The 24,278-nt window shown below is 43.3% G+C and overlaps 1 protein-coding gene across 2 annotated transcripts in view; it reads right to left on the bottom strand.

Annotated features, from left to right (window-relative positions):
* Positions 1–24,278, bottom strand: part of KCNH7 (potassium voltage-gated channel subfamily H member 7) — a 457,016-nt gene that overhangs the window by 419,100 nt on the left and 13,638 nt on the right. For both annotated transcript variants that reach the window (XM_033947144.1, XM_033947145.1), the window contains exon 2: positions 20,030–20,260. In XM_033947144.1, coding sequence (XP_033803035.1) covers positions 20,030–20,260 — 231 coding nt within the window. The remainder of the gene's footprint in view (positions 1–20,029; positions 20,261–24,278) is intronic.

The following is a 24,278-nucleotide window of genomic DNA, read 5'->3' as shown; positions in this document are numbered from 1 at the left end:
TTATTGAATTAACAGGCCTTTATTTGTGGCTAGAAATAATACTGGATCTGGTTCTTAGTTAAAGATATGTTAATTGTTTCATCAAACTTGTTGTTCATATCTTCAAAGTTACAAGAACATGTACTGAATTTCCAGTAAATGGATATAGCTCATCCCCCCCTAAGTTTCATTTTACATTTATACTAAATTAAACAGATAAAAACCAAAATGGCCCATCTACTATGTCAGCTGATATTCTCCCACTTTGGGTTCGTGTGCATATAAATACCCAGGTGAAACCCCAAACCTTCCTCATGTCTAATATGTGTGAGCTCAAACCTTTAGTTATCAACTGGTTTGCCTTCATTTACTCTGGAAATGATATTGAGTCTCAATTTTTTTCCCTCCTTTTACTAAACTGCAATATCGGTTACTAGCGCAGGGAGCCTCGCTGAATGCTCCACGCTGCTCCCAATGCTCCTAGAGTTCTTATGAGCGGCGGGAGCAGCGTGGAGTATTCAACGCGGATCCTTGCACTAATCACCGCTATCACAGTTTAGTAAAGGGGTATATATTTGCTGACATGTTGAAAGTGATGGCTCAAATCTGAAATCTTACGTTCCAGAAAAATAACTCTGTATAATAACCTCTTAATGTCAATCAGCACACTTAACATGCGATATGTAAGATATTTACAAATTTAAACAGTTGCTCTGCTGTTCAGTGACTTCAGACTCAAACAGCCAAGGCATATATAATTGGTGAAAAATTTCAAGAGGTAGGAAAAAGCCTCAGAACCCCTTCTACACCTCCTTGGTTAGATGTGAAAGAACATTACATTGGGGTAAGTGAACCTCATCAGCATAAAAATCCTCCTCTTATTGAATTAAACACCAAAAAGCCTTGTGCAGTGCATGAAGCTGAAGTCACTCCCTGAAAGAATAAAGTAAATCTAATACTCGTCTGTGGGGATGTTCCAACCTTACACCGACAACAGCCAATGTTTCGCCTCAGTCGGCTGCTTCAGGTTGTAAGGGTAATGGTCATCTCCCTTCAGTGAATAAAGCTTGTATAGCATCTAAACGGCTTCAAAACATGATTGACAGCTTTGAATGAAGCTTCATATCTTGCATGATAAAAGTAAAGGAGGTAGAACTGAACTAGAGAATGACAAGGGGGACAGATTTTTTCCCATCCCCACAGGAATTCAATTAACCTGTCCCGTCTCCACGAGTTTTGTGGCTGTGGCTGTCCCTGTCCTGGCCCCATTCCTGTAAGCTCTGCTTTAACCGCAGAGGCTTGTGCAGATGAGAACAGAGCTTGCAGGAATGGGGCAGGGACAGGAAAAGAACTCACCGGGACAAGACAGGAAAATGGGTCCCCATGGGGACGGGGAAAACTTTGACCTGTGTCATTCTCTAGTCTGAACAATGTCAGTTCTCTGAATTGAACTGAACGCCCATCAAAAGAGCATTACTAACAAAAGATAAGATCATGAATAAACTATCATAGAAGATTTAAAATGTACCTGTGGATGCAAATTCTCTCTTTTTTTTTTGTCCATACTGTGCCTATAGGAATAGATTTCAGGGCTTAAGGTTGTTGCTTTTGTAGATACCGATTGATTATAAGTGATTGGTTGATTATCATTATTTGTATATAAATTGTATTGCACTTTTTGTTGGCATTAAAAACTAAATAAAGTTAAAAAGAAAAAAAGTTGTTGCTTTTTTCTAAATGAAATCCCCATTTAAGGGAAATAAAATGTTCCCCTTTACTAAAAGGTATCAGGTTCTATAAGTAGTTCATTAACAGTGGGAAATTCCCCCATTGCTCCAGGCACATTAGATAGATTGTGATCCTCATCGGAAAAATTCTGCTCCCAAGTTAAAGCTTTCCTCTTTAGGGATGATTACGGAATCTGAGATATCACTATTTACTCAAACACGGACAGTAACATTGGCAGAAAACACCAAACGCTTCATATGAAGCGACACCCTCCTTTTCGTGACTTTCCTCCCTCCCTTCATCACTCTTATTTTATTTGTATCTCGATGTAATTGTAATCCCCAGTGTTCTCTCCTTTGACTCTGTCTGGTTTTGTCTGTTTTCAACCCCAGTTTTATTTTATTATACCTGATATTGTTTTTTAATTTATTTTATCATATTTTTCTACTCTATTGTAAACCGTTTAGCTACTGCCTGATAGATGGTATATCAAGTGATAAAAAACTTGGAAACTTGGAGACTAGCCTGCTGAGACAGACAAGGAAAAATGCTTGACTATCATGTAAACCGTTCTGAGCACCCCTGGGAGAACGGCATAGAAAACCAACATTACGAAAAGATCTCCAATAGGAGGAACTTTAAGCTCAAGGGTTTAGTTTAGGCCTGGGTTATTCATATTCATCCATCCTGAGGTGTGCTGAGGCTCAGAGAAGAATGCCCAAGAAATAGGGAGTTGGCCTCTAGAGGGACAATTCTACAAGTTTCAAGTTTTTATTATTTCATGATATCCCGCAAATCACAGAGTAACTAAGCGGCTTACAATAGAATTAGTATCGGCGTACAATAAAATTAACACCATTTAACAAAAATAGTAAAGATAAAAATAAAAAATAACTTACAATATAAATAGGAAGAAGGAAAGAACTCTAATTTGTGATAGAAAAGAAAGGGGGAGGAAAACATATAAGGTAGGGGTGGCACTATTTAGGTGACTCAATGCCTTAGGTATCTGAGCCAATCAGGGCCTTAGGCTCCTCCCTCTGTATCTTGAGGGCTTAACGGAGCCTTGGGGGGGGGCCTTAGGCATATGAGCCAGTCAGAACCTTAGGCCCATCCCCGTGTATCACATGATGCACTGGGGAGGGGAAGGACCGTGATTTTGAACTGGCGGGTCTCAGAACAGACCAAAGGTACAGTGGGTGAGTCAGGGGGGAGGTTTGAGGAAGCATCCGGTGGCATGAGGGAGTGGGCATCCCTCCTGCCTTTTTTGGGTGGGGGGAAGGGGATGGGAGGGGATGGTTCAGGGGGGTGCATCTGGTGGCAGGAGGGACTAGGCATCTCTCCTACCAATTTTGGCTGGCGTGAGTTATTTTGTGGTGGCAGCAGGGAGTGGGCATCCCTCCTGCCTCTCTCAGTTGGGGGGTTCAGGATCCCATGGGTATCTTTGGGGGGGGAAATGGCTCATCATTGGGGAAGGGGGACATCTTGGCTTGCATTTTTTTTAAAGGGGCAGATATTGTGTATGTGTAACAGATACACAACATCTGTGCCCATTAAAAAAAAAGGTATGGCATGTTAGAAATATATTAATTTGTATCGGTAGGACAGGTAAGCAACTGGTCTTGACCAGTCACTTTTTTCAGATCGCTAAAAGTGATCACTTTTTTGTGTGTATCAGGAAGCCATGTTAGAGAATAAGAACATAAGAATAGCCTTACTGGGTCAGACTAATGGTCCATCAAGCCCAGTAGCCCGTTCTCACGGTGGCCAACCCAGGTCCCTAGTACCTGGCCAAAACCCAAGGAGTAGCAACATTCCATGCTACCGATCCAGGGCAAGCAGTGGCTTCCCCCATGTCTTTCTCATCAATCGCTCTGCTAGTTTACATGGTATTTCAATATTAATGACTTTGCTTGCATAGTCAGATCGTAGAATGAGTGATCATGCACAAAAGCATGCAGTGAGCCATTTTGTACATCGGACTGGCAAATCGGATCATTGCTAAACCAGCCAAAACTGGTTTAGCGACACTCGTTAGACGATTGCTGACTTTAGTGCATCTAACTCTCAGTGAAATGTGTTTTTCTTTTGCAGCATAATGTTTCTAGTCAAAAAGCACTGTTCACCATAATTCCTGAACTCAGTGCTTAGGCTCTTGATATTGTTCTTTAAAAGAATGGTAGGTGCATTGCAAGTAAATACAAGTATACATTATTTACTTTTAGAACATACTATGGATTGCATATTCTGATTTATAATAGAATCACAATGATTACAACACAGCAAATATAGGGGCCCTTTTACTAAGTAGCGGTAATCACGATAAACAGCTCTAGTGGGCTGTGTTTAGGAGCCACATGTTGATTGTGGGCTTGACTTACCACCCATAGGCTAATCAATATATTTTATTCTTTAGCATGATGGGGGGGGGGGTGTTTGGGGTGGAGATTAGACATGCCCTGTGCTAATCGGTTAGCGCAGGGGTAGGGCACTCTGGGTCTTCGAGAGCCATATTCCAGTCGGGTTTTCAGGATCTCCCCAATGAATATGCATGAGATCTATTTGCATGCACTGCTTTCAATGCATATTCATTGGGGGAAATCCCGAAACCCGACTGGAATACGGCTCTCGAGGACCGGAGTTCCCTACCCCTAGGTTAGCATGTGGACAGATAAAGAGACTCCAACATATCAAAAATGCGGCAATAAAAAATCATAACAAATTTAAAAAAGTACGACCCCGTAACACCTTTCTTAAAAAATGCACTTTGGTTACCAATACCCCATCGTATTACCTATAAAATAGCATTACTTTCATTTAAGATCCGCCAATCTAATCTGCCTACCTTTTTGGACAGGTTACTTATCCCTTATACTCCATCCAGAACTCTGCGGTCCTCTGACCAAAACCTTTTTTCAGTACCATCTCTTAAAGTTATCGGCACGAGACGAACAGAAATATTCTTGATAGCTGTGCCTCACTTATGGAATTCTTTGCCATTATATATTAGAGGAGAATCTGCTGTAGATAAGTTTTAAAAGTTTTTTGAAAACGTTGCTTTTTAAAGATGCTTTTGGAAATTAGAATTCACCAGTCAAACTTATTTTTATAGATCTTATTTTTTTTTTTAAACATGTGATTCTGCTTATAGCCCTTCCACATTGTCTGACCCTTCAATGATATCTTTCTCAAAAATTTTGAAGTTCCACCCACTTTCCCCATTGTTTTCTGTAAGTCATGTCGTGCCAATCAAGTTCAATTATGGGGTGGGAGGGAGGGTATTTTTATTGTTACATGTTGTATAAGTATTGATTATATGATAGATAAGGGTGGGGAGGGGGGAGATAAGAGAATATTATATGTATCATTGTTGATTATTAAGTGATATATTTATGGTTATTTGTATGGATATATTATCACACTTATTATAAGTTTAAAAATGAATAAAGATTTAAAAAGAAAGAAATCTAAATAAATAATAAATGACCCCCCAAAAAAACAAAAAAAACATATGTACGAAATGTTCTTATTACCCTTTTTTTATATTTGTAATTCGCTTTGAAACTATGTTATAAGCGTTTGCATCAAATTTTAATAAACATGAAACAGTATGTGCAGACTGATTAGTGCAGGATTAGCATGAGAGTCCTTAGGGCTCGATTCTCTGACCAGCGCCGTTATTGGCGGCCTCCTTAAAAGCGGTCATAGATCCTGTGTCAATCACATTACAGAATTACACCTCCGGCAAAGGTAGGTGCCAGAAATGTAGGCCGAGGTTTTCCAGCCGACATTTCCGGCACCTACCTTTGATGTGAATCACACCTCTTTAAGCATTTTCGGTTGCCTAATGCCACTTCCGGTATTAACCGTGCCCACAGTGACATTAGGCGACCTAAAGTGACTAAGGAGGCACCATTCTGGCACTGATTTTTTAAATCAGTGAAAATTATCATTCAAATGGTGTTTTTTACCGAGCTTGGGTGCCTACAGGTGCCTATAAAGAGATCACGATTGTGAAGGTACATTGTTATTTGAAGCTAAGTTCCACACTTATAGGCCCTGATTCTACATAGTGCGTCCCGATTTTAGGCAGCTATAGGCATCCTACGACTGTCTAATCAGCCAATCGGGATGCACGTTTTAAAAAAAAAAATGCTCCCCAGGCAGGCTTTCTATATTGAAGGCGAGGCCCGCAAGACACCTAAGCTCGCCTAAGGGCCTTAGGCGGGCCTTAGGCGAACCTAGGCGGCCCTACGCATCTCCCTAGTAGAGGAAGAGATGCTTACAATGTAGGCCAACAAAATGCTGGTCTACATTGTAAGTAGACGCGGCCGCTATACTTATTGCGGCAAGGGATCTCTCTGCTGCTATAAGTATACCGACCGCCCCCCCCCCCCCCCCAACACTACCGATCACTGGCAGGAGGGTGCCCAATCCCTAATGCCAGAAGATTTCCCCCCCCGACCCTACCGACCGCCCCCCCCCCCTACACTACCGATCGCTGGCAGGAGGGTGCCCAATCCCTCCTGCCGGAAGACGCACCCCCTCCACACCCCCGCGCTAACAGCCCTCAAACCTCCCCCCAACCAAACTAACCTTTCCTTGTTGGCCACACGGGACTTGCCCGTCTAGCCGGCAGGCCCGTCTCGTCGAAATGAGGCGGGCCCGCCCCTTCCCGGCCCATCCTTCCGAAGCCTAAGGCCTGATTGGCCCAGGCTCTAGAAGCCTGGACCAATCAGGCCTTAGGCATAGCGGGTCCGCCCATCCCCACTTAATCTAAGGTCTGATTGGCCCAATATAGAAAGCCTGTCTGGGGAGCATTTTTTTAAAAAAAACGTGCATCCCGATTGGCTGATTAGACAGCTGTAGGACGCCTACAGCTGCCTAAAATCGGGACACACTATGTAGAATCAGGGCCTTAATGTTCAAAGAATATTTATGATATTTATTGTTTTAACACGATAAGATTTTGCATTAAGGCTGGTGAGTGGTGATTGACCGGTGATTGATAAATCAATCCCCCAAATGGATCAGCTTAGGCTGCCCTATAGTGAGTTGGGAAATGAATTTCTGAGGTCTCACCACAAATGAGTTTTATATTTTGAATGAAGGCTCAGCCTTACCACTCTTTTCAGTATTGATTAATGAATTATTTATGATTTTTGGCAATAGTTATTTCACCCCACATTTTTGCTGTTTATCATTTTTGATTTTTCAGTGGGGTTTTTTTTTTTTTTTTAACTTTTTTGATTTTGTGTTTGGCCTATAAAGAGACGCCATATAGAGAATCCAGGCCTTACTGCCTAAAAAATAGGTGATGGTGAGGGTCACATACTAATTGCTGAGCACTTGAATTGCATTCGTACTAATAACCTCCTCTGGTTGAGCACTGGAGTCAGGCTAATTATTCTTTATCTGATTTAAAATTTTGTGTTCTAAACAGTTTTGCTCCATTAATGGGGCTGATATTTCCCAGCTACTCACTTACCAAGAGCAGCGTTTGATTTTTGAGTGGGGTACTATGATTCCACAGGGTCTAAATAGAGAGACTGAGTGGCTTGTATTCCACTAATAACAGCTATAATATCTACTTCTTGGATCTTTGTTAAGAACCTTGCTTTGTCCCCCCTCCTCCGCCGGGCTCTCTTGATGATTTCACGTTATACAGCTGTGGAGCTCACGTTACATTTTGGACTGCTTAAAGCTCTGTGCTCCTTGAGTTCATCGCGAGAGTTTGCCTGGCGGGTGCGGTCCCACTGAGTTTGGAAGTTGGCATGTTCTCCCTCACCTGGTAAGATAAGTCAGCAAATGCTTTTCAAAGAATGTTTGATTTAAGCATAGCAAATGCTTTTTGAGCCTTTTGAGTCTGGTTGGAGGGTTGTGCTGATGTTTTTTCCTAGTGTTTCTCTCCATTTTCAGCATTGGATTCTTCCTCTTGAAAAAGAACAGTTGAAACACGATCTGTGTCAAGGAAGAAGAGGGGAGTTTCATATCTGTTTGGATTTTATCGCTATGGATGTAGAGTGTGTATTTACTATTTTTTGATGCAGTTTTGAATTTGATTTTGATTCTGATTTGATTTTTCACTGAAGAGTTTTGGGGGACAGAGAAACACAAGGTTTTGCTTACCAGATGAGACAGGGTGCCATGGCATCAGTGGCGTACCTAGGGGGGGGGGGGGGGGGGGTGCGGGCCGCCCCGGGTACCAGCCCTAAGGGGGTGTTCCCGGCCTTGCCGTTCAGTCCCCCGCCACCCCCGAAGGACCGCTCGCCCCACTGACCTTCCTGCACCACCTGTGAAGCAGCCCGCAGCAGGATCGCGAAGTCAGCGTCAGCATCCCTGCGCTGCTTCCTGCGCCGCGATCCCGCCCCTCCTCTGACGTCAGAGGAGGGGCGGGACCGTGGTGCAGGAAGCAGCGCAGGGATCGCTGACGCTGACTTCGCGATCCTGCTGCGGCTGTTCATAGGTGGTGCGGGGAGGCCAGGGGGGCGAGCGGTCCTTCGGGGTGGGTCGGGGCATCAGGCCTTCAGGGTGGGGCGGGCGGGCAGGCAAGCAGGCTTTCAAGGGGGAGGGGGTGACAGGCAGGCAGGCAGGCCTTCAAGGGGGGACAGGCCTTCGGGGGGGGTGCAGACCTTCAAGGGGTGCAGGCCTTCAAGGGGGGCAGGCAGGCCTTCAGGGGGGTGCAGGCCTTCGGGGGGGGGTGTAGGCCTTTGGGGGGGTGCAGACCTTCAAGGGGGTGCAGGCCTTCAAGGGGGGGAACAGGCCTTCAAGGGGGGAAAGGCAGGCAGGTCTTCAAGGGGGGGACAGGCCTACAAGGGGGGGGGGGACAGGCCTACAAGGGGGGGGGGACAGGCCTTCAAGGGGGGGTGCAGGCCTTCAAGGGGGGGTGCAGGCCTTCAAGGGGGGTGCAGGCCTTCAAGGGGGAGACATGCCTTCAAGGGGGGGAAAGGCAGGCAGGCAGGCCTTAAAGGGGGGACAGGCCTACAAGGGGGGACAGGCCTACAAGGGGGTGGGACAGGCCTTCAAGGGGGGGACAGGCCTTCGGGGGGATGCAGACCTTCAAGGGAGTGCAGGCCTTCGGGGGGGGGGGTGCAGTCCTTCAAGGGGGTGCAGGCCTTCAAGGGGGGGAAAGGCAGGCAGGCAGGCCTTCAAGGGGGGGACAGGCCTTCGGGGGGGGTGCAGACCTTCAAGGGAGTGCAGGCCTTCGGGGGGGGGGGGCAGTCCTTCAAGGGGGGGCAGGCCTTCAAGGGGGGGAAAGGCAGGCAGGCAGGCCTTCAAGGGGGGGGACAGGCCTACAAGGGGGGGAGAAGCTACAAGGGGGTGGTACAAGCCTTCAAGTGGGGGACAGGCCTTCGGGGGGGGTGCAGACCTTCAAGGGGGGACAGGCCTTCAAGGGGGGAAAGGCAGGCAGGCAGGCCTTCAAGGGGGGACAGGCCTACAAGGGGGGGGAGAAGCTACAAGGGGGTGGGACAGGCCTTCGGGGGGTGCAGACCTTCAAGGGGGGGACAGGCCTACAAGGGGAAGGGACAGGCCTTCAAGGGGGGTGCAGGCCTTCAAGGTGGGACAGGCAGACCTTTAAGGAGGGACAGGTCTTTGGGGGGGGACCATGATTTAGAAGTACACGGAGGGAAGGGGGTGTTCAAAGAGACATGCATATGCCAAACTTTGGGGGGGGGGGGAAGAAATAATGGGTCTGAAAATAGAGGAGAGGAAGAGAGATGATGGACCATGGGATTTAGGGAGGGAAGGAACAGAAAGGGAGAGAAATTGGACACAAGGGATGGTGTGGAGGAGGGATAGAGATACTGGATAGGAGGGTAATTAGGAAAAGAAACGGAGAGATGGTGGACTCTGGGATGGTGGGGAAGGAGGGAGAGATGCCGGATGAAAGGGTATTTAAGAAAAGGTGGATCTGTGGAGGGAGATGAAAAAAAGGAAAGATACCAGACTTCCTGGGAAGGGAAGGGAAATGGAAAGGGAGGACAGAGTTGGCAGATGGATGGTTAGCATGCAGAAAGAAGGAGACCCTGGCAAGCAAGTTATCAGAAGAAAACCAGAGCCTTGGACTAACAAGATTTGAAATATAACCAGACAACAAAAGGTAGAAAAATTAATTTTATTTTCTGTTTTGTGATTATAATATGTCAGATTTGAAATGTGTATCCTGCCAGAGCTGGTGTTGGACTGCAAACGTGAGCTAGGATTTAACAGAAAGAGGAAAATTCCTTTTTGTTTCTTTATTTTATTTACACCACAGCGCCAGTGTGGTTAGGAGAAGCCAAAGGGGGTGAAAAAGCTATAAAACCCACCAGGAGTTTTGAAAAAAATCACCCAACTGGGCAGGAAAATCGAATTGAAAAACCAATTCAATAGGGCTGAATCGAATCAAAATTTTTTTTTCCTGTATCTGGCAGCATTAGTTTGCGCTACTGTCTTAGACTTTAGGACCTGGGATTGGGGAGAGATGGCATCCTCAGTACTTTATAATGCAAGTGAAACGAGGATTTGGTCAGACTTTTGAAGGGTCTGCAGAAAAAAAATATTGTATAGGCCGGGGACATGAGACAGCAGGAAATGGGAACTTTTCTTCCTTCTATTTTTGTGAATGGAAAGGCTGAGGATGTCAGAGAGGTCAGTTAAAATATGTGCTTTATAAGAAAATATAATAATGTGTTTTATAAAGTTTATAGCATAGCTGGCCTACCCAGTGAGGTGTTCCTAGTGGTGATGGTGGCAGCGTGTCAATGTGTTGAGAGGAAGAGGTGGTCTGGGAAATTCTGCTGAGCAAACTCCGGGCCCATTTCCACCCCCCAGTTAGTCCACTCCACTCAACTGATTCACACACTGAGTGGGTCTTTGGGTGTTGTTTTGGGATCTCTTCCAGTGGTTTATCTCCTTCTGGTCCAAGGAAGGAAACTTTGTTATCCTTAGCATTGACCTACAGAATATGTTTGTAACAGCGCTGCTTGTGTGGCATTAGGCTATGTAGTGATCGAAAGAAAAAAAACAGACCTTTGCACATTTTTGCACTATATGGTGGGTGTATGAGGAGATTCACATTTCCTGCACAGCTAAGTCCATGTGAAGTTACCTTGTGCTGTATTTGACATCTAGCAAGGTCTCTGTTTGAAAGGAAAGATCTAAACTTAAAAATGAAGTGGCCAGAAGTTATGGTAAAAGCAGATAGTGTAGCTGGTTTTAAGAAAGATTTGGACAAATTCCTGGAGGAAAAGTCCATAATCTGTTATTAAGACATGGGGGAAGTGTCTGCTTGCCCTGGATCGGTAGCATGGAATGTTGCTACTCTTTGGGTTTTGACCAGGTATTAGTGTCCTGGATTGGCTACCATGAGAATGGACTACTGGGCATGATGGACCATTGGTCTGACCCAGTTAGGCTATTCTTATGTTATGTTCTCATCTGTAGGGGCCTTTGTTTTCACTTCTTATTTTAATGTATTTTTTTTCTGGGAACTTATCAGTGTTTTTTATAATGGGAACAAAAATGGAAGAGAATTAATGTGTGTGGAATGGGGGGTAACTAATTTCTTCAGCTAAATAATTCAATCCACTTCAAACAGACATAGGAGAACTTGTGCACCATTCACACACCCTCCAACCAAAAACGTCAAAAGAAAAAAACTGTTCGACAACCTCCTAGCCATTCGAGCTGCAACACTCGACCCCCAACTCTACAACCAATTGATATCAACCACAGACTGCAAAACCTTCAAAAAGAAATAAAAACCCTTCTATTCAAAAAACACATAAAACCGAACTAACACAATCAGAACTGTCCCAAGCATCACCTGCAACTACTCCATATGTACTTCTAATGTCATGACAATTTAGACATAATTTATGTTATGTTATGTTTGGAATAATGGTTACATATATGAGGTTCAATAAAAGAAAATTTTCACTGCCTGTTTCTATTCTGACCATTTATTCCATTTCATGGTTATTGCAAAAAAAAAAAAAAAAATTTTTTTACATGGGGGGGGGGGGGTGTCAAAAAATGATGGGCCCCGGGTGCCACATACCCTAGGTACGCCACTGCATGGCATGCTAATCATTGCCTTCCTGATCAGGAGAGGACATTGGAGAAACAGCTGAGATAAGTATTATTCTTATCTTTTTACTCTGCTTATTCATATATGGAAGTAGGGAGGGCATGTGCTATGATGTATACGTTTATCATCTTTTCAGCCCGCCTATAGCATATTTGATGTTGATTTCACTGAGCACACATTTAATTTATTTTGTGTGATTTTTTTGTATGCATTTTTTTTTAATTTACTTGAATTCTCTTCTTTGTGATTATATATTTTTGAGAATTGAGTTATATTTTTGTTTCCTTAGACAATTTTTTTCTCTCGATTGTAGTTATTTTTGAATTTCAAAATTAGTACACAGCAATAATAGGGAAAGTCATATTGCAGCCATTTGAAAGAAACATTATAAAGTGGTCACAGCACGTGGGTAACTCATGTGCTAATAATAGCACAGGTCACATTTTAGTGCAGCTTATTAAAAGGGGCCTAAGTTGTAGATATCACAAACCAGAGTTTGCCCATTGTGCAGCTTGTTCTGCTATGGCAATCCCAGTGTGCTTGATAAACAGTAGTTTGCTTCTTAAGATTCATGAGTGGCATGATATTTTTGGCTGCTTGGACAGATACTATTTATGTAAAAGCATCTGAATCATTTTATGCAACAGCCCTAACACTACATTATGCAATCAAAATGCAGAAGCAAAGTAGGACTTTAGAGCATTATCTGACCATCTAATCTTTATAAGATTTTTTTTATTTTTTTAATGGACCTTTTTACTAAAGTACGGTAAAATCTAGGCTTTTAGTACATTCTGTTGCAGGATTTTCCTGCAGGCTAAGCCAAGATTTATCATGACATTTTACTAGGGCATTTTCTTTCTTTTTTTTGTTGCAGGTTGTGTGCTAATATTTTCATTAACGCACAATACCTACAAAAAACTTAGCAGAAGCACCTATCAGCTCCTATTTAGGAAGCGCTAACTGTGCTCCTCTATTAACCCTGCGTTATCCAATTAGCATGCGCTATTTTTAAGATGGATTATACAAGAATGCTCACTATCTGCCCATATAATGAGAACCCAGGCACTACTATGATTGATTTGAATGAAGAATATTATCATATATCAGTCTGCCTCAGCAAGATGTTATCTTACCGATTTGCCAAACTTCATTCTATCTGGCTTAACAACAATTTCAGGTCCTCAGCGGGCCACCACACACTCAAACCATCTCATTGTGCGGGGCTTTACGCTCCCACTCGTCATCGGACCAGATAAAAGTTTTATAAATATTTTTAAGAATTTTTTATATAAGAATTATTTTTAATATATGCTAAAAGTACTTAGCTTTGTATATTCGATGCTAATCGGGAGGGTGGAAACATCAATCGCCAATATGTTTCGCCCGTTTAATTCAAAGGGCTTTATCAAGGCTCCCTCTCCCATTCACACAGCTATCTCCAACCTTCTGATGCAACCCAGCATTTGTCTAGCCTTTGCTGAAGCTCTCTCCATCTGATTGGCAGCTTTCATGTCTTCTCGGATGAGAACTCTCAAGTCCCTTTCTGCAGTAGTTCTTGTTAAGTTTTCACCGTTCAGGGTATATGTTCTGCATGGATTTCCGCTCCCGAGGTGCATTACTTTGCATTTTTTGGCATTAAAGTTTAGTTGCCAAGTGCTGGACCATTGTTCCAATAGAAGTAGGTCCTGCTCTATAGTGCTTGGCCTGGTTGCGCTGTCGGGTTCTTTTGCCCTGCCTACGATGTTGCATAATTTAGCGTCATCAGCAAATAATGTGATTTTGCCTTGAAGTCCCTGAGTCAAGTCCCCTATAAAGATATTAAATAGAATCGGACCCAAGACTTAGCCCTGTGGCACTCCACTGGCCACTTTCGACGTTTTTTAAGGAATACTGTTTACCATTACTTTTTGAAGTCTACCGCTAAGCCAGTCTTGCACCCAAGCTGTTAGTGTGTCTCCTAGTCCTAGCGAGTTCATCTTGTTCAATAACCTGTGGCGTGGAACACTGTTGAAAGCCTTACTGAAGTCTAAATATACTATGTCCAGGGACTCACCCCCATCCAGTTTTTTTGTTACCCAGTCAAAGAAACTTATCAGATTGGATTGACAGGACCTTCCCTTTCTAAAGCCATGCTGGTGGGGGTCCCTTAATCTTTCATCATCCAGAAACGTGTCCAATTTGTTCTTAATCAACTTTTCCATGAGTTTACTCACTAGTGATGTGAGACTCACCGGTCTATAGTTTTCAGCCTCTGACCTGCATCCCTTTTTGTGGAGCGGGATAACGTTGGCAGTTTTCCAGTCCAGGGGAACTCTTCCCTTGCTTAAGGAAAGATTGAAGAGCCCAGCTAACGGTTCTGCTAAGACGTCACTCAATTCACGAAGTACTCTAGGGTGTAGATTGTCCGGGCCCATAGCTTTGTTTACTTTTAAATTTTGATAGCTCCTGGTAGACTTCGCTTGCAGTAAATTCCTTGTCCCAGAAAGGGTCCTCCGAACTACCCTTTGTCTGTATCTGAGGACCGGATCCTGATGCTTCACAGGTGAAGACTGAGCAGAAGTACCGTATTTTCACATAGATAACGCGCACCCTTGTAAAATGCGCACATGGGTATAGCGCGCGAAAAACACAAATTTATGTACAGAAATTTTTGTATACCGCGCATGCTGCCCGACTCTCCCGTCGCCGCCCGACTCTCCTTTCGCCTGCCCCGACTCTCCTCTGGCCACCCCGACTCTCCTCTCCCCCTTGAAGTCCTGTCCCCACCCTGAAAGCCTGACACCCCCCCCGCAGGTCCGCTCGCACCCCCACCCCGAAGGACCGCTCGCATGCACCTGCACCCCCACCCCGAAGGACCGCTCGCACGCACTCCCATCCGCACCCGCACCCCCACCCTGAAAGACCGCTCGCACCCCCACAGCCTCCTGACCCCCCCCATCATGTAGAAGCTCCTACCAGTGTCCTGCTGCTTCCTCTTGGCGGTCCCGACTCCCCGACACGATCGGGGCAAGAGGGAGCTCAAGCCCTCTTGCCCCAGCCAACCGTGGCACCCCCGACACGATCGGGGCAAGAGGGAGCCCAAGCCCTCTTGCCCCGCCGACTTCCCAATTCCCCGACAATATCGGGCCAGGAGGGAGCCCAAGTCCTCCTGGCCCTGGCGACCCCCCCCGCTAGTTGTTCAGGTCAGGAGGGAGCCCAAGTCCTCCTGGCCCTGGCGACCCCCCCCCTGCTAGTTGTTTGGGCCAGGAGGGAGCCCAAACCCTCCTGGCCACGGCGACCCCCTATCCCCACCCCGTACTACATTATGGGCAGGAGGGATCCCAGGCTCTCCTGCCCTAGAACGCAAACCCCCCTCCCCCCAACGACCGCCCCCCCAAGAACATCCGACCGCCCCCCCCAGCCAACCCGTGACCCCCCTGGCCGACCTCTACGACACCCCCACCCCCCTTCCCCGTACCTTTGTGTAGTTGGCCGGATAGACGGGAGCCAAATCCGCCTATCCGGCAGGCAGCCAACAACGGAATGAGGCCGGATTGGCCCATCCGTCCCAAAGCTCCGCCTACTGGTGGGGCCTAAGACGCCTGGGCCAATCAGAATAGGCCTGGGAGCCTTAGGTCCCTCCTGGGGGCGGGGCCTTGGGCACATGGTCGGGTTGGGCCCATCGTGGGGGGAACTATGTAAAAAAAATTTTGTACACTGCGCTCATGCATATAACGCGCAAGGGTATGCGCGGTATGTAAAAAACACGTATAACGCGCACGTTATATGCGAGAAAATACGGTAGTTATAGAGTATTTCTACTTTGTCTGCGTCCGAGTCCGTAAAGTTGTCGTCAGGTTTCTTTAGGCGCCCAATACCACTTGTGTTCTTCTTCCTGTCGCTAACGTATTTAAAAAAGGATTTCTCCCCTTTCTTTACCTGCCTGGCTATGTTTTCTTCCAACCGAAGTTTGGCCTCTCTGACTATTGTTTTAACTTTTCTGGATTTATCCATATAGGTTTCTTTAGCTTCCGGTCATTGTGATTGTTTGTAGGTAATGAAGGCCTTTTTTTTTGTTTTACTAGTTATGAGATCTTTTCTAGAGAAGGGAAAATGGTAAAACTAGAGGGTGCAACTTGAGGTTGCAGGGAGGAAGACTTAGGAGTAATGTTAGGAAGTTCTTTTTCATGGAGAGGGTGATGGATGCCTAGAATGCCCTCCTGAGAGTGGTGGTGGAGAAGAAAATGGTGATGGAATTCAAAAAAGTGTGGGATAATAATAATAACAGTTTATATACTGCAGGACTGTGAAGTTCTATGCGGTTTACAATGATTATAAGGTATTACAGATCGAGTGGAATAAACAAAGTTCAGAGTTGGTGAATAACAGTTCTAATGATCATTTGTTGAGGACTAAGATTGTATAGATCAGTTACCTAAGTACTTCAGGAAAAAGATGTGTTTTTAGGTGTTTCCTGAATTCCCTATAAGTAATAGGCACGAACAGTTGTTCCAGGTCTTTACCCCATAATGCTGCTTGATGTGAGAGAAGATGTTGGTGATGACTTTTAAATTTACAACCTCTAACCGGTGGAGAAACAAAGTTCGGATGTGAGGTTCTCCTGAATCTGTTGGTTGTGAAGGAGAAAAGGTCTGTTATATATTTAGGGGCTAGGCCGTAAAGTACCTTGAAGCAAAAACAACCAAACTTGAATTTCACACGTGCATCCATCCGCAGCCAGTGCAGAAGTCGGTAGGAAGGTGTCACGTGATCAAACTTCTTCAGTCCACGAAGTAACCTAACCGCTGCATTTTGTACCAGTTGCAATCGCCGCATGTTCTTCTGGGAGAGTGCCAAGTAAGCGAAGTTACAATAATCAAGTTGACTCAGGGGATCTCTAATTAGAAAACAAATGGTATAAATTAAAGAACTAAGGCCAGATTTGTACGGTTTGTGTCCCATATAAGGTGATATGATTTAGGATGGACTCGGGAGGGCATCAATGGGAACTCCATTAACTTGGAACATGAGGACATTACTGGCTAGACTTTACAGCAGACATCCTGAAAAAAACAGGATGGTTGGATATGCTGGAGTGAGTTTAGATGGCAACTTCAGGAGCTGGAACCTAGGACAATACCAAGCGGACTTTAGTCTATGGTCCAGAAATATCAAAGACGAGACAAGTTAATTAAATCATGTATTTTTAATGAGAATAACTAATGGACAGACTGGATGGACTGTTCAGATCTTTATCTGCCATCATTTACTATGTTACTATGTAGAATTCTTTGAGCATCAGAGCAGTGTTGGAGCATTTAGTGCCCTGGGCCGTGGTATAAACCCCTTTCATGGCTTAGTAAAAGAGGGCTATACTTGGTAAAGATTCTAATGTAGAGGAAAAACTCAAGATAATATCTGGAACATCAAAATTGTGGTAAACCGAGGGTAAAACCTAAATTTGAGAAATTATTTCATGGTAGTTAGACTTGTATAGAATTAGTTAAGCTGATCACACAGTTATGCCATTCTTTTAATCATCTACTCAACAAAAACCAATATAAAAGTTGGAGTGACATCTAAATTTTTAGTTTGTAATATCTACCATAGTTTATGTATCATTATGCCTTTTAGCAGATAAATATTGTAGAAAATTTTAAATTATTAAATGTACACCTAGGTGCCCCAAATAATCAGCACCTTAGAAAGTGCTATTCTATAAGCCACACTTAAAATTACATCCAAGAAATGTGACTAAATTTAGGCATATTTATGTTTATTTAAGATTTGTTATACCGCTCCTGCATTTTACTGACCTAAGCGGTTTACAATGTATCAAACTAAAATGAAATTAGGTACTTGATAAAAACTACCCTATCTGTCCCAAAGGCTCACAATCTAGCTAAAGCACCTGAGAAACTAAAAATAAGTAATAACAACATATAATACATTTCCAAGATCAAAAATCAAAGAAATAGATATAATGAAAAAAGATAAAAAATTAAAAATAAAATAAAACAAATTTAAGAGATAGAAAAGTCTATGAAGCATCCTGATAGCAAACAGTCGTATTTTAGTACAGGTCTTAATACAACTCCCGGCACAACACACTTCACAGATTCATCACTGGCAGAGTTTGAGAGCATAAAAAAATTAACATTTCTAAAACATAGCCACTAAAACTGTTATATGAAATAAATCCAAATCACGAATCAGTACAAATTAATGCAGATTGCAGTCCCCATTCCATTATTCAATTTGGGAAAGCCATTTTTTTTTTTTTAAATGTGCTTTTAGATGTCTCTTAAAATTTTGAAATGATTCTTCCTTCCTTAACTCTACTGGTAAATTGTTCCACAATATTGGAACCAAGTAGAAAAATGCACCATTTCTGGTTGAGGCAAGGTGAGCCTTTGAGATATGGGGAACAGCTACTCTATTGTCATTTAAAGATCTCATTGAGTGACTAGGTGTGTAAAATAACACTAGATTAGAGAGTTAGAATGTTTGTAACTCAAATAATGTCCTATGTGCCAGCATCAGGATTTTAAATTTAATTCTAAATTTCATTGGTAACCTAACAGCCGAATTGCCGCATTTTGTACTGTTTGTAAACATTTCAGTTGCCCAACTGTTATTCCTGCATACACCAAGTTGCCATAATCCAATTTAGATAGAACAAAAGCATGGATTAAAGTATGTAACAATTTCTCATCCAGGAAATCTCGAATAGCTCTAAGCTGTCTTAATGCCCCAAATCCTTTCACAACTGTAGATGAAATCTGCTTCTCAAAATTCAAATGACAGTCAATTATATAGGCACGGAGGCCCTAGTTCTGTAACTACATGAGTAATTTAAAGGAACACCCCATTCCACGCATTCCCCATTCATTTCTGTGCCCCCCCCCCCTTTTTTTGACTCACCTGTAAACTTTGGAGCAGATCCCATGCCCAAATTTGCACATATAACCCTTAATTGATTTTAATTAACACCAATAATTTTACAAATAATTTGAGTATGCAACCAAAATTACAAACACAATTTTTGGTGTGTTGTTTTTTGTTTTTTTTAAAATAGAATTAGGAGGCTAATGTCTAAATACGTATATAACCTTGCAATAGTGTTGTAGCTGAAGCAGCAAAATACAGACAGGCGCTATTATGCACGTACGCTCTATTGGTCATGGGCAGATACATTGTGTTTCAAAACATCTGAAGCAGAAGACATGTGCCATGCAGAGCCTCGGTACCATGGAAGGAGGTATGTTATGGGTACCAAGGGTGCTAAGGAGGTGAGGGGGAGCTGACCAAGAGTTCATGGGGAGGGAGATGAAAGGGAGAGAGTGAGAGAGAGAGAGAGAGAAAAAAAAAAAAGCACCTGAGGTGAGTAAGGAAGGGGGAGAAAGTGAAAATGAGTGATTGGGAGCAGGGAAGCCGGAAAAACAAAAAATGCTGAGGGGGATAAAGAAAATGAGAGGGAGTATTGTGGAGAGGGAGGTGGTAGACACTGAGAGAAAGAGAAACTGCTGGTAGGAAATAGAAAGGGACAGAGTGGTTGGATTAGAAAAGAGGAAAGAGAGCCTAGAGAGTAAGGGGAGGGACTGGGAAAGAGAGATAGTGCTCCTGAAGGGAATAATGGAGGGAGAGAAAGGGGAAGAAAGAGTGAAAGTGATTGGAAGCAGGGAATCTGAAGAAATAAAATATGCTAGGGGGAGGTAAAGTGAAAGGGATGGCGTGCTGGTGTATAAAGAGGTGAGACAAGGGAGGTAGAGAAAGAGAAACTGCTGAAAAGGTATAGAAAGGGATAAAAGGGGTGGAATGGAAAGTGGGGAAGATAGATTAGATTTGGATGGGGAAAAGAGAGAGAGAGAGAGAGGGGAGTGAGGATGAAGGAGAGTGAGTCCCTTGGGGAAGGGTAGAGGGAGAGTAGCTAGGTTTTACTGGTGGGAGGGAGAAAGTAGCTACTACTGAGGCCACCACGTGTATTTTTCAGTGCACGCCAGTTTAGAATCTACTTTGTGTTCGTCTTCAACAATTTATAAATATTGTTGAAGACAGTGATTTATAGTCATTATTTTAACACTAGACTATTTTTCTTTCATATGGGTGCTGCAGCAAGTGTGGCATGCGATATATCCTATTTTTAGTTACAGATTAATAGAACACAGTACTTTTTCATAATCTACTATACATTACTCAAATTTTAACTAAGTTTTCTTAAGAATCAAGGTAACCAATCAATAACAATCATGGAAACAAAATCTTTACCGTCTTTATGATAGTACGTGACCTCCAGTTTTCTCTCCTCAGACCCAAGCAGTGCCTGAGCAATTTGGGCAATATCATGCCTTTTGGTCTTGGGTCCATGCAGGAAATCACAAGTGCATGGTTTCTGCATGATGTCTGGCCTTGAGAACCCAGTCATTTCACAAAATCCATCATTGCAATAGATTATAGCACAGTTCTGTACTCTTGCATTGGCGATGATGAACTTTTTATCTGAAAAAAAAAAAGTACACGTTGCTTCTTAACATGCATTTAGCCACACTGGAGACAAAACTGATGTCTATTCAATAAAAAGATGTTTAGAAAGTCAGTTTTGAAAATGCCTACTTGGATGTTTTGACTGGTAAAGACATCCAAGTGCCGGTTTATGCTGCCTTTTGAAAATGAGCCCCTCCTTAGTGTCCTTCATAGAATTGCCCCCAAATGTTTTACAGAATTACCCCATTATTCAATAAATTTATCCTAACAACTTACAGGTTACAAAACATCAAACTTTTTATATGCATGTTAAAGAGGGACTTTACAAAATATGTGATATATTTTACCGAGGGCATATTAAAACATAATAGTCTGGATGCTATTTTTAAGCTGCATGAACAATTAATGAATGCCAACAGATAAGGAGGAGTGTGAGGAGTGTGTGGCGCAGTGGTTGGATCTACAGCTTCAGCACCCTGGGGTTGTGGGTTCAAACCCCGCGCTGCTCCTTGTGACCCTGGGCAAGTCACTCAGTCCTCCATAGCCTCAGGTATGTTAGATAGATTGTGAGCCCACCGGGACAGAGAGGGAAAATGCTTGAGTACCTGATTGTAAAAACCACTTAGATAACCTTGATAGGCAGTATATAAAATCCTAATAAACTTGAAACTTGATAAGGCAGTACTTCAGCAGTTAGGCCTGATTCTCGTAGGGATGCCGAAAGGTGGCAGTAGGCGTCCTACCGCCGCCTAAATTAATTGGTTCAATTGGCGATAGATAATGTGGTAATTGACTGTGTCATTTAAAACCAATTAAAAACAAATTTTAAAAAAATATAGGTACTTGCAGGCACTTACAGAACAGGCTGCCAATGTCCCATCCAGAGAGGCATCTACCAGCCTACGGTCAAAGTGGGTATGGCTTGCACCGGAAGTGACCATAGACGCTGGCAGGAATGCGATTCTCATGTAAAGTAGGTACCAGAAAAACGTGATTCTCATGTAAAGTAGGCGTCAGAAATGTAGGCCAGTGAACCTGGTCTATATTTCCGACATCTACTTTACACATGGCTGCGATTCTGTGACAGGTTTTGGAGGCACCAGCCAATACCAGCGCTGGTTGCAGAAGCTAGCCTTTAGTGTATACTAATTGCCACTTTAAGTGCTAGATTGAGTAAATGGTGCTCAAAAATAAAAATAAAAAGTCAGCACCCATTATAGAATAGGATTGAGTGCAGATTTTGATTCCCCTCCCCCTCCCAATTTTGGGAACCAACCCTTACATCTCCTAAAAACCAAGTGTTATTCCTGGCGCCACCCCCTTTATTCTATAACACTACATAGCTATAGCTCACTGCATAGCATTATGTGTTTTATATATATATAATGTGCACTAACATTTTCTTTCTCTGTTAACTGAATGAGAAATGACTAGGAAGGCTCTCCAATTGCTAACAAAGAAATTTTGAAGTTGCAATGATTAATTTTGACAATTACCACATGGTAACTGCAAAACCTTATCACAAAAATAATAGTGTAGCTTTCATGCTAGCTGCTGAAAAATGCCCTATGAAAAGCGACTGTAAGGGAAAGCATCAATAACCAAGAAGGATTTTCTCCCCCTTAGCTTGCAATAAAGAATATGCAGATTCTCAATCCACTCTGGCATAGCACAACCCTCTCTCATTCATTCGGTTACAGGGCCTCATCTGGAGCTGCCAAGTCCTCTTCAGCTCACCCATCTATTTAAAACAGGTGCCTATCATCAGTGGTGTAATGAGGGTGAGGGGCGCCTGGGGCAGTGACGTCCCTCCCCCGCCCTCACCTCTGCCCCCCTGCCCTGTCCCCGACCCCCCCTGCTGCACAGGTGCCCCTTCCCTTCCCCCAAACCTCTAGTTTTCACCAAGCGAGCGACGACTTCAACATGCTCCTCACGACCGTGTCGGCTCTCCCTCTGATGTCACTTCCTGCGCACGGCACCCAGAAGTGACTTCAGTGGGAGTCAATGCGGTTGCGAGGAGCACGTTGACGTTGAGCGATTGAAGGACCCTCCTGCTCGGATCATCACTGAACTCTGAATTTATTATTTATTTATTTTAAACGTTTCTATCCCACTTATGTACAATAGTCATATACATAAGAATAAAAACAACAAATCCATAAAATTTATCATTAACAAGTCAAACAAATTACAATGACACCGGCAGCATTGGAACAGGCAAATTCAGCATGTGAAATGAACCCTCCTATCTCCACTCGAATAATCTCTTGCTGAACAGTGCCAGAAATGTACAGCGAAAGATTAGGGAAACTCGGCCTCTTCTCCCTCAAACAGAGGAGATTGAGACGGGACATGATTGAAACATTCAAGGTACTGAAGGGAATAGACTTGGTGGAAAAGGACAAGTTGTTCACTCTCTCCAAGGTAAGGAGAACGAGAGGGCACTCTCTAAAATTGAAAGGGGATAGATTCCGTACGAACATAAGGAAGTTCTTCTTCACCCAGAGAGAGGTGGAAAACTGGAATGCTCTTCCGGAGTCTGTCATTGGGGAAAACACCCTCCAGGGATTCAAGACCAAGTTAGACAAGTTAGATACGTTCAAGAGGATTTGGGGATCATTAACAGATTTTTGTAATGACTGATTTTCATTTTTCCCATATTAAGATAATGGTTAAAGGAGGGAGGGTGGGAGGGGGTAAGGTTTTTATTCTCTTTGTCATAAATTATAAATAATTTATCATAATAGATGTTATTCTTATGTGACAATAACAAAATAAAGGGAGGGAAGAGGATTCATAATTAAATAATAATTGATAAAATCATTATAGTTTATATGATATGTAAAATCATAATAAGGATAATATAAGATATGTTTTATATAAAGTACATTAGAAATATCAAGTGTATTGTTAAAATAATTGTATGAAAATTTATTACACTTGTTGTTATATGAAAAAATCAATAAAAAACTTAAAACAAAAACTTAAGACAAGTTCCTGCTGAATCGGAACGTACGCAGGTAGGGCTAGTCTCAGGGTGCTGGTCTTTGACCAGAGGGCCGCCACGTGAGCGGACTGCTGGGCATGATGGACCACTGGTCTGACCTAGCAGCGGCAATTTTTATGTTCTTATGTTAACTTAAAGCACAGCAGCAGGAAAAAAAAATCCCCGACACCCTGCCCTACTTCTGACCCTGAATGCTGTTCAGAAGTGCTTCACTGACGGCTTTCCAAAGAGCAGTAAAGACTCTCCTTTTCTGTTACAAATGACATCAACAAACAGACTCCTGCCCTATATGCCTCCTATGTACTTCCTATTTGTAACTAGTCATGTCCTTGGATTTATTTTGTGACTATCTTCTTGTAACCTGTTCTGAGCTTTTTTGGGAGGAAGGGATAAAAATCTAAATAAATAAATGTTTCCTTTAGCGTGCAATAAGCATTAAGTACTATTGTGACAGGGATGTTTTATAGCAGACTTGTCCAACTTATGGTCTGTGGGCCAAAACCTGACCCACTATGTACTTTTTTCCTGGCCCTCAGAAGTTTGGCACATTCTTGTGATGCTTACTGTGGGATTAATTCTTCCCCCGCTGCAACTTGGCCATCTGTAAACATGAGTTGTGCAGTGCCAGAAGTTCGGGTTGATCTCATGCTTTTAAATCTCATGAGACTTGAAGCCACGAGAGTAGCCAGAAACTGTGAGACCAATCTGATCTTCTGTCACCATGTGGCTACAGCTCATAAAGAGACAAGTCATGATGGGGAAACCAGGAATCCCACCATTTCTTCTGCAACTGAAGCTAGTTGAAGGAAAAGAAACTGAGTGAACAATAGTGATGGGGACGAGTTACATGAGCGAGAGAGGCTGGGTGAAAGCTGGTGAGGGGAGGTTAGATGAGCGAGAGAGGCTGGGTGGGGACAATGCACTGCCATACTTTGACACTATTTGACAAAACATATGGCAATAAGCAAAGTGTGTTATAAAATATAAAATGTAGCCCCCAATAGAAAAATATTTTATAGCCTGTCT

Source organism: Geotrypetes seraphini, chromosome 5, assembly GCF_902459505.1.
Source record: "Geotrypetes seraphini chromosome 5, aGeoSer1.1, whole genome shotgun sequence".
Classification (NCBI taxonomy): domain Eukaryota; kingdom Metazoa; phylum Chordata; class Amphibia; order Gymnophiona; family Dermophiidae; genus Geotrypetes; species Geotrypetes seraphini.
This window is presented reverse-complemented; position numbering and strand designations above follow the sequence as displayed.